Source organism: Culex pipiens, chromosome 2 (assembly GCF_016801865.2).
Source record: "Culex pipiens pallens isolate TS chromosome 2, TS_CPP_V2, whole genome shotgun sequence".
NCBI classification, from domain to species: Eukaryota; Metazoa; Arthropoda; class Insecta; order Diptera; family Culicidae; genus Culex; species Culex pipiens.
Window position 1 is genome coordinate 161453143 of NC_068938.1, and position 11197 is coordinate 161464339.

Below are 11197 nucleotides of genomic sequence, written 5' to 3' on the forward strand. Positions count from 1 at the left end.
TCCCATCACAGCGGAAAAGTTTTTCCGTCGAGGAAGGGGGTTCGTTCGTCTTCTCTTTTTTGGTGGGTGGGCACGATGTCTGGAAAATTGTCACCACCGAAGACAGGATTCATGCACCAGTGCATTCGTAATTGTGCGGAGTTTTTGAGCAGAGGGGTTGGGGCTGAGTTATCGGAAGTGTTGCAGCTGTGGACATTGACCACACTTTGAAGAGTCTCTGGTATTGATTTTCCCTTTACGAAATTTAAGTTTGTGTATTTTCTTGGAAGATGTTGACAAAGTTTTTTTTCTATTTCCTGCTTCCGGATCATGTAGTACAAGTTGGCGTTGATTTCCGGCAAATGTGTTCTGCTGTCATATTGACACACAGCAGTGTCAACATCGTCAAATGTCACCACGATGATAACCGGTCATCGTTGTGCGCTTCGTTACACCTCGGAAACCCATCTGGCTCCCATCCTGCCCGGCACCTCCAAATGGGTCAAACTGAAACGCTTCATCCGGACGCTGCTGCTGGTATCACCGAACCATCCGGAAACGAAGAAATACCTAAAAAGTTTTGCTCAAATCTCCAACGAAAACAAACGCCAGGTCGGAAGCTATCCACCATACATCATTCATCCGTTCAGCACCTTCCGGAAGTACTGGCACATGGTGGTGTTTATGGCGCTTACCCTGCACCTCCTAACCCTGGCCTTCGACTTTACCTTCCTGATCTTCCACGATGAAACCTACTACAGTGGAGCGATCCGGTTTGACCTGTTCCTCTGTGGAATTCTGGCGATCGAAATTGGTCTCAAGTTCATCACCGGATATGTGGTCCCCGGCACGAACGAGATTGTTCTAGACCCGCGACGGATTGCTCTGAATTATCTGCGGTACTGTCGGATGGTGTACGAGTTGCAGCGAGTGTTGCCGTACATTCTGCTGCTGGATTATTTTGACCGGGCGTACTACCAGTACCGGGTGGAGTCCTATCTGGCCTTTATCATCTATTTGTACGCGGCGCACATCTTTCGGTTTCATGAAATTTACGATTATTTCAAGGTAAGTATTTTGGATGCATTTTGGTTTGTGCCATTTTTTGGGTCAACCAGAAATTTTGAGATATTTTTCAACCTTCTAGGTTCGTGTAACAACTATGTCAAATAGTTAGAGAAGTTTGTCTACTCTGAAGAATGCTATTGAAGTTAGAGCATCGCGATCGCACATTTATACTTCAACTTTTCTTTAAAACTGCAACAGCAGAAAGGATTTGCTTTTCCAATTTTTTATTAGTGCATTACATTTCCGGGGTTTTGATTTTCTTAAAAAAAATCTGGGGAGCTGGGAATAATATTTGTTCAAAAAAATAAACTTTTATATCTTTTCAAATTAGGGCGTCCAATTTTCCCGGGTTTTGAATTTCCCGGGAAACAGCAACATTTTTTTTAAGCAATCATAATAGCTATGCTTTTATTATGCGTGTTGTGTATTTCATGCTTAAAATCATAGAATTAACTAAATACTGTAATATGTGTTAAATTTAATCTACACATCAATCGAAACTAGGACAGAAATTTGTTGATAGCTTGAAATACATTCATAACTGAATTCTTTGTTTTATTTTTATTTTTGATTTTAAATGAACATGAACAACCATTTTTAATCCAATGTGATTCAAATTTACTAAAATTCTTATTGGTATATTTCCTTTTTGTATATGACATGACCACAAAAGCATACAAAATAACTTTGAAACTGTCCATAAAAACAAAAAACGAAAGCAATCAAAACTATACAAGCCAATGCACAATTCATGATTTAAATAAAATATATTTAACAATTTATATTTAATTTATTACCGCCAACTGGGGAAAACGGGACAACAGTCTGAATAGGTACCGGAGATTTAAGAGCAATAAATTTTGCAATCGGTGTACTAATTGTTTTGTTCTGTTCCTGTTTTAACCGAAATAAATAAAAAAAATAAAACATTATGCAACAAATTTGGCTTCAACAGTTGTCTTGATTCGTTACTTTGGTCCTGATTTTTTCCAGATGCCGGCGTTTGATGAAAAATAATTAAAATATTTTACTCTTCAAAACAAAACAAAAATAAATAGATAATATTAAAAGCTCTTTTTGCGGATCTGTAAACTGAAATTTTAACTATTTTCCCTTATAAACCAAATTAATGCTGCCAAATACAAATTTTAATGCTTTTTAAATCTTATCGATTACTAAGTATTCAACTGTTCATCTATTTCCACAACCAAATCATAATTTCCAGACAAAAATTTTCCGGGACAAAAAAAAATCCGGAATTCGGGAATTCCCGGTTTTTGAAAAATCCCGGAAAATTTGTCCCGGGAATTCCCGAAATGGCCGAACTAATTTGAATTTTATCTGAAATTTAAAAAAAAAATAATAAAAATAAACTTGAATATCTATTTAAATTTTTACTGAAATTTTAAAATAAGCTTATGATGGGACTACTAATCACTTTTAGTTTTCCTTTCATATATTCTATGGGTAATTCTCCGCCAACTCACACAGCAGTTGCCCCGACCCCTCTTCGATTTGCGTGAAACTTTGTCCTAAGGGGTAACTTTTGTCCCTGATCACGAATCCGAGGTCCGTTTTTTGATATCTCGTGACGGAGGGGCGGTACGACCCCTTCCATTTTTGAACATGCGAAAAAAGAGGTGTTTTTCAATAATTGCAGCCTGAAACGGTGATGAGATAGAAATTTGGTGTCAAAGGGACTTTTATGTAAAATTAGACGTCCGATTTGATGGCGTACTCGGAATTCCGAAAAAACGTATTTTTCATCGAAAAAACACTAAAAAAGTTTTAAAAATTCTCCCATTTTCCGTTACTCGACTGTAAAATTTTTTGGAACATGTCATTTTATGGGAAATTTAATGTACTTTTCGAATCTACATTAGGGTGCCCAGAAAAAATGACCCCCAGCTCCACAAGCCGAAAACTGATCCCTAGGGTATTCTAAGCCTCTGTGCAAAATTTGAGCGAAATCGGTCAACATTAACCCATTGATACTCGGGCATGAAGTTTGTATGGGAAAAATCGTCAAAATGTATGGAGAAACGGCACAGTTTCGTAATACTCCCTGTAGGTGGCGTTGCGAGTGTCCAAAGTTTGCCAAACGTGAGATTCTTATGTGAAATTTAATGCCCAACAACTTTGTAGAAGAGTGCAAGACGATCCGAGTTAACCCCAAAAAGTTATTAGCATTTTAGTGAAGTGGTCTCCAACCGACATGGCCAAAGGGCCTAATCCGGTATTGCCACTAAGGAAAGCAAGCAAAAATTGTAATTTAAGGGTATTTTTGTCAAACAAAGAAAACAAAATCAACAAAGTATGAATTAGACTAAATCGATCCAGCTGAATCCGAATTTAAAGGTTGATAGGCGGAATTTTCAAAGAGACGCAAGACATTCAAGATGGCGGCCAAGATGGCAGCTGTATAGAAAACCCTAAACACAAAGGGTATTATGTGACCTGCAAACGACTACTCAAATTTATCTAATCTTGGGGCTCTGAACACGATTAAGACCACTACAGACTTCCAAACAGACAAGGTTATTCAAACCAAGATGGCGGCCAAGATGGCGGCTGTATAGAAAACCCTAAACACAAAGGGTATTATGTGACCTGCAAACGACTACTCAAATTTATCTAATCTTGGGGCTCTGAACACGGTTAAGACCACACACTTCCAAATAGACAAGGTTATCCCTCTACAACCCAACCCCGCCTTTAGACGGGCTTCGATTTAAAAAATCGCCAAAAATCCATTGTTCAACAAATTTTTGATCTTTAAAAAGCATTGGAAAGAAGAGCCCTTAAATTTTAAATACTGTGTGGGTTGGAAGTACTTGATTATTGTGAGTGACTTCGTCAATGTTTTTAAAAATGTATATTTTAGGGGTCAGCTTTGGCTGTGTTTTTTACTAACATTTCCTAGACTTTAAGTAAAAAGAAGAATGTAGTATTTTTTCTAGTGCCCCAGACTATGCCTCTTAACATTTATTTACAATTTAAATGATTATGGTGCCATTACAAAGCAGAAAATGTTGAAAACATGCAAAAAAAAAGTTACTGTAAAAACATGAAAAAAATAAATAGGCAAAATGTAATGATAGGAGGTGGTAGAAAACGCGAAATACTACCTAAAACAAACATAAACTTAACAAAAAAAATTTTAAATTAAAATACTTAAAACGAAACAAGAAAAAGATAAAACAAGAGAAGTGATGTTTTTCGTAAAACAAAAGTTGCTCAAAATGATAGAAAATTCTAATTTGGCTTCACAAATATTGATGAAATTATTTGAAATGAATTGTTTTTAGTTTTTTTTACTATTTTGGTATTTTAATATTTTAATGTTTTAGTATTTCAGTATTTAAGTATTTAAATATTTAAATATTTTACAAGCTTCCCTGCACCGTGCGGTACACGCGGTTCACTTGTACCTCGGTTTTGCTTTGCGCCTGCTTTGTTCGGTTTACACCCGTACCCGACTCTCTCGAGCCGAGGGTATTTTGGTTCAACGTACCAGCGCACCACGACAATCTCGGCTCGTCGCCTCGGTTGTGTGTCTGGCACTCACCCGAGGCATGTACCCAGCGAATGAACCAAGGTGCTTCACTCGGTACGAGCCGAGGTACGTGCCGTGGTACGCGCTGGCGGTACAATCCGGTTTCAATACCACGGCGCGTACCACGGACGCTGGTTTCATGCCTCGGGTGAGTGCCAGACACACAACCGAGGCGACGAGCCGAGATTGTCGTGGTGCGCTGGTACGATGAACCAAAATACCAACACACAATGGGTTCAGGTTTGTACCGAAGCTAAAACCAAACCCGCGGTGTGCGTTGGCACTGGCGCATGGGAAGCTTGATATTTTAGTACACTCAATCCCCGGTGGTTGGTTACTTTTTCGATTGACACTTTTTTAGTTTTTACCCCGTTGGTTTGACAAAGTCGAACTAAAAAGTGACGAACGGTCACTTTTTCGCGGGACTCACACATAATATCAAACAAAATGGTAGTTATTGTAAGCTCTGTGTAAAGAGCGTGACAAACTAAAAAGTGACCCCTTTCGTTTGACAACAGTTGGTTTCAAATCATCGGGATTTCAGTGTGTTATAGTATTTTAGTATTTTAGTATTTTAGTATTTTAGTATTTTAGTATTTTATTATTTTAGTATTTTAGTATTTTAGTATTTTAGTATTTTAGTATTTTAGTATTTTAGTATTTTAGTATTTTAGTATTTTAGTATTTTAGTATTTTAGTATTTTAGTATTTTAGTATTTTAGTATTTTAGTATTTTAGTATTTTAGTATTTTAGTATTTTAGTATTTTAGTATTTTAGTATTTTAGTATTTTAGTATTTTAGTATTTTAGTATTTTAGTATTTTAGTATTTTAGTATTTTAGTATTTTAGTATTTTAGTATTTTAGTATTTTAGTATTTTAGTATTTTAGTGTTTTAGTATTTTAGTATTTTAGTATTTTAGTATTTTAGTATTTTAGTATTTTAGTATTTTAGTATTTTAGTATTTTAGTATTTTAGTATTTTAGTATTTTAGTATTTTAGTATTTTAGTATTTTAGTATTTTAGTATTTTAGCATTTTAGTATTTTAGTATTTTAGTATTTTAGTATTTTAGTATTTTAGTATTTTAGTATTTTAGTATTTTAGTATTTTAGTATTTTAGTATTTTAGTATTTTAGTATTTTAGTATTTTAGTATTTTAGTATTTTAGTATTTTAGTATTTTAGTATTTTAGTATTTTAGTATTTTAGTATTTTAGTATATTAGTATTTTAGTATTTTAGTATTTTAGTATTTTAGTATTTTAGTATTTTAGTATTTTAGTATTTTAGTATTTTAGTATTTTAGTATTTTAGTATTTTAGTATTTTAGTATTTTAGTATTTTAGTATTTTAGTATTTTAGTATTTTAGTATTTTAGAATTTTAGAATTTTAGAATTTTAGAATTTTAGAATTTTAGAATTTTAGTATTTCATTATCTATAGGATTTTCTATACAGCAGCCATCTTGGCCGCCATCTTGGTTTGAATAACATGGTCTGTTTGGAAGTCTGTAGTGGTCTTAATCGTGTTCAGAGCCCCAAGATTAGATAAATTTGAGTAGTCGTTTGCAGGTCACATAATACCCTTTGTGTTTAGGGTTTTCTATACAGCTGCCATCTTGGCCGCCATCTTGAATGTCTTGCGTCTCTTTGAAAATTCCGCCTATCAACCTTTAAATTCGGATTCAGCTGGATCGATTTAGTCTAATTCATACTTTGTTGATTTTGTTTTCTTTGTTTGACAAAAATACCCTTAAATTACAATTTTTGCTTGCTTTCCTTAGTGGCAATACCGGATTAGGCCCTTTGGCCATGTCGGTTGGAGACCACTTCACTAAAATGCTAATAACTTTTTGGGGTTAACTCGGATCGTCTTGCACTCTTCTACAAAGTTGTTGGGCATTAAATTTCACATAAGAATCTCACGTTTGGCAAACTTTGGACACTCGCAACGCCACCTACAGGGAGTATTACGAAACTGTGCCGTTTCTCCATACATTTTGACGATTTTTCCCATACAAACTTCATGCCCGAGTATCAATGGGTTAATGTTGACCGATTTCGCTCAAATTTTGCACAGAGGCTTAGAATACCCTAGGGAACAGTTTTCGGCTTGTGGAGCGAGGTTTTGAAACATTTGCCCATATTCTGGGCACCCTAATCTACATTGACCCAGAAGGGTCATTTTTTCATTTAGAACAAATTTTTTCATTTAAAAATTTCGTGTTTTTTTCTAACTTTGCAGGGTTATTTTTTAGAGTGTAACAATGTTCTACAAAATTGTAGAGCAGACAATTACAAAAATTTTGATGTATAGACATAAGGGGTTTGCTTATAAACATCACGAGTTATCGCGATTTTACGAAAAAAAGTTTTGAAAAAGTTGGTCGCCATCGTTCATGGCCGTTCATGGTCACCCGCGACAGACACGGACGACGAAACAAAGAGAAACGCAAAAAGTAACTTTTTAAAACTTTTTTTCGTAAAATCACGATAACTCGTGATGTTTATAAGCAAACCCCTTATGTCTATATGTCAAAATTTTTGTAATTGTCTGCTCTACAACTTTGTAGAACATTGTTACACTCTAAAAAATAACCCTGCAAAGTTAGAAAAAACATGAAATTTTAAAATGAAAAATTTTGTTCTAAATGCAAAAATGACCCTTCTGGGACAATGTAGATTCGAAAAGAACATTAAATTTCCCATAAAATGACATGTTCCAAAAAGTCGAGTAACGGAAAATGGGAGAATTTTTAAAACTTTTTTAGTGTTTTATTATATGAAAAATACGTTTTTTCGGAATTCTGAGTACGCCATCAAATCGGGCGTCTAATTTTACATAAAAGTCCCTTTGACACCAAATTTCTATCTCATCACCGTTTCAGGCTGCAAATTATTGAAAAACACCTCTTTTTTCGCATGTTCAAAAATGGAAGGGGTCGTACCGCCCCTCCGTCATGAGATATCAAAAAACGGACCTCGGATTCGTGATCAGGGACAAAAGTTACCCCTTAGGACAAAGTTTCACGCAAATCGAAAAGGGGTCGGGGCAACTTTTCCCGATTTCGTGTGAGTTGGTAGAGAATTACCCCTATATAATATTAAATTCAGCCGTGGAAATAAAAAAAAAATCAAGTTCATCTTGTCGTTCACGTTAAATTCAGGAATGTTTGGTTTTATTTTTTTGTAAGGAACTAATGGATACTTTTCGTTTTATGGCAACAACAGATTTTCCTGTTCAAACATGTTTTTACTAAGAACTCTTTCTAACGCAGAAGAACAACCATCGAGGGACCAATGGAAGGCCAGCACAACATCGATGCAAATCTCACTAGTATTTATCAATTTAGGTTATCCAGTTATTAAGTTAATGTTTTACGCAAGTCAAATAAACAACATTTATAACAAAAATAGCTATTAGCTCAAAAAATTCAGATATTTAAGAATATTTAAACGTTTCTTATAAGTTATGATACAAAAAAATTTCAAAATTTATGTTGCTGAATTCTTATTACAGTTCAAGATGAAAAGGAAAAAGATGAAAATGAAAATTATAACCTAATTTTGGCAATCCCAATAAAGGTTGTAAAAAAATGCTAAGAATGTCAAATTTTTGTGACTTTCACAACAATTTCCTTCAAAATATTGTTTTGACCATTTTGTTAAAATCGTTTTTTTATCAGTTTTAGCATGGCATTTTGATGAAATATTCGAAGCATAAAATCTTACAGTAGTCCCAATTTGTCAACACAAAAAATAGCTTGCAAAAACAATTTCATGATTTTATGTTTTGAAAACCTTTGACAAAATATAAAAATTCTCAGATTCGGGTGTTCTTGGTTTTAACATCTGTCATGAATTTATTAATGTTTATTAATGTTTGTTTATTTGAAATCATCTGACCCGGTGGTCTCAATGAAGTTTGGTTACTTAAAACTAATAAGAAGTTTACAAACATAAATATAGTAAAGTTATCAAAACATAAATTTGAACAAAACATGATTTAACGGCTAGATCTTCTTGTCCTTGATGCACGTTGTTGCGGGTTTTCAGCAGGACGAGATGAACGAGAACGATCTCGGAGTTCAGTTCGAAGTCTTTCCAAAAATCGGCTCACAGGTTCGTGGAAGTCAAACAGATGGTAGAACTCGTTGAAAGCTGTGGCCAGCGTACGAATAGGGGAGTTTAAGAGTTTAAGAGCTCTACAATCATGATTTCCCGGGAAATTTCATATTTGTTGCCGATTTTCTCCCTGTGGAACGAAATGGCGGCTTTTCTCCGGTTTCTCCTTTTTTCGCAAGTTATTATATTTATTTCGTTATTATAATTATTGATTTATTAATAAGAAACGATATTTTTATTGAAAATCAAACAAGAAGTTCTCCCAAAAATGTGAATTCCTTTTTAATTATTTATCTTTTTTAATATTTATTTGACTAACATTTTTTTACATTTTCTTAGTTTGTCCATGGGCAATGTTCGCTAAATTGGTATTAAAATATATTTTTATAGTAAACTTGAGCATTTGTTTGTAGTTATTCAGCAATTTTTTTTTAATTTAAATTGTTATCTGATTATTTCCTAGATCATCCCCCGCTCGCTCGCCCTAGGCGCCCGCACCGTCCTCATCATCAAACTGATAATGAACACCCTGTACGTGCTACACTGGAGTGCCTGCCTGCGGTACATCCTGCCCGAGCTAGCCTTCAGCCTGCAACGGAACAGCGCGGATGTTCTGAACCTGGTCACGATGCGCTTCAACGTGGCACACCCGAATGTGAATCAATTTCTGACGGACATTTACTGGCGCCACTATCGCAACCAGAACAACGTTAGCTATCCAACGGATGAACCAAGGATTGTGATTGATCCTCCGGTGTACGATGAGTACAAGAAGTTTTACACGGTCAACAGACCGGTGGAGCAGAAGATCTTTGATCGCACCTTTATGCTGATTAAGCTGGACGAGATAAGGAAGAATGCAACGATCGGGGACAAGTATTTGGCCAGCATGATGAACACGGTCAAGATCAGTTTGCTGGCGGGACGGGACAACTGCGCGGGGATTCACTTTACGAACAACATCTTGACGACGTTTTTGGTGCTCGGAGGTTGGATTTGGTTCACGTACATCATGCTGATCATGATTCGATCGATTCAGTCGTCGGAGCAGAGTCAGACAAAGTACGAGGAGGTGGTGAACGAGTTCCGGGCGTACGGATTCAACAAGCGGTTGAGCACATCGTTGAAGCGACGGATGTTGAAGCACTTGGAGTGTCGCTACAGGAAGCGGTACTTCAACGAGAGTACCATCATGCGGATGATGTCGGACAACCTGCGACGGAGCGTCCGAATGGAGTCGTGCTATCATCTGCTGCGGTACGTCGACATGTTCAAGGGATTCCCGCCGACGCTGATCGAGGACATTGTGGACAGCTTCACGTACGAAATCTACCTGGAGAATGACGTGCTGATCGAGGCCGGAACTCGCGGGGACTCGATGTACTTCCTTGCTAGTGGGACGGCTGCGGTCTACTCTTCGAGTGGAGCTGAGCTGGGACGGTTGATCGATGGGTCTCACTTTGGAGAGGTGTCGATTCTGGGGAAAGGACACGTCCGAACAGCAACCATCATAGCTATGGAAGATTGTGAAGTATACCGGCTGTCAGCCGAAGGCTTCCAAAAGCTTATCGAGCCCTATTCGCACCTCTTGGTTGAAATGCACAAACTTGCCGATGCCAAGATTGCCAGGGTTACAAAGAACAAGCTGAAGCTGTCCGAGGAAGAGTTGTACGATAATTTTCTACAATAAATTGTGTCCCTTATTGTGTTGCTTATCCCTTTGTACAGGCTTAAACGCCCAAGAAATGAAATCCACACAACATAATCCCATGATGGAACAAAATTACACACAAAATCCTTTTTCCAACAATTTGCAACAAAGCGGTCGCTTTCCGCCTGCATTGGTCCAGCAGACTCGGGAATGCAGTTTCAATCTTGGGCCAACGAAAGAACGGCAAGCTAGCTAATAAAGAAGTTGACCCGAGAGTAAAGTTGCCACTGGCTGGTCAGTTTGCTTTTTGCTCCCGCATCAACTTTGAACCGAGCATATCGGGCTCAATTTAGCACCCAAGGAAAAGTGCCATTTGCTGGGAATTTCGTGCGGGGAAACGGATTGGAAAACTGTGGGAGGGTGATGGTCACACCACTTTTCCTATGAGCGAGCTGAATGGGAAAAGATGTAACTTATTCAGGCACTTGGAAAATGTGTCTCGAGCAATAATATAGTTTTCTTTCTTTTCTTTTCAGTATAGTTTATTTCTAAGTTTCATCTTTATCCAACGCACAATATTGCTTGAAGAAGACTTAAATTTATGTGGAGTAGTTCTTTTTATTTATACAAATTAATTCACAATTTAAATTTGCATTTTTAGAATTAATTGTTTATACTAACATTCCCAATGTAAAAAGAAGCAAGTCTCCATACAAAATTGTACATAAATTTATGAAAATCGGTATCTTGAGATTGGAATTTTTGATCGATTAAGTATCTTCGGCAAAGTTGTAAAATATAATCAGGACTAATCAGAAA

The 11197-nt window shown here is 36.4% G+C and overlaps 1 protein-coding gene across 1 annotated transcript; it reads left to right on the plus strand.

The window, feature by feature from the left end:
* The first annotated feature begins 393 nt into the window (after positions 1–393).
* LOC128092864 (potassium/sodium hyperpolarization-activated cyclic nucleotide-gated channel 4-like) lies at positions 394–10427 on the plus strand. Its single transcript, XM_052707855.1, has 2 exons — positions 394–1047; positions 9191–10427. Exons 1-2 carry the CDS (start codon positions 400–402, stop codon positions 10415–10417), a joined length of 1875 nt encoding a protein of 624 aa, XP_052563815.1. The 5' UTR covers positions 394–399; the 3' UTR covers positions 10418–10427.
* Positions 10428–11197: the final 770 nt, after the last annotated feature.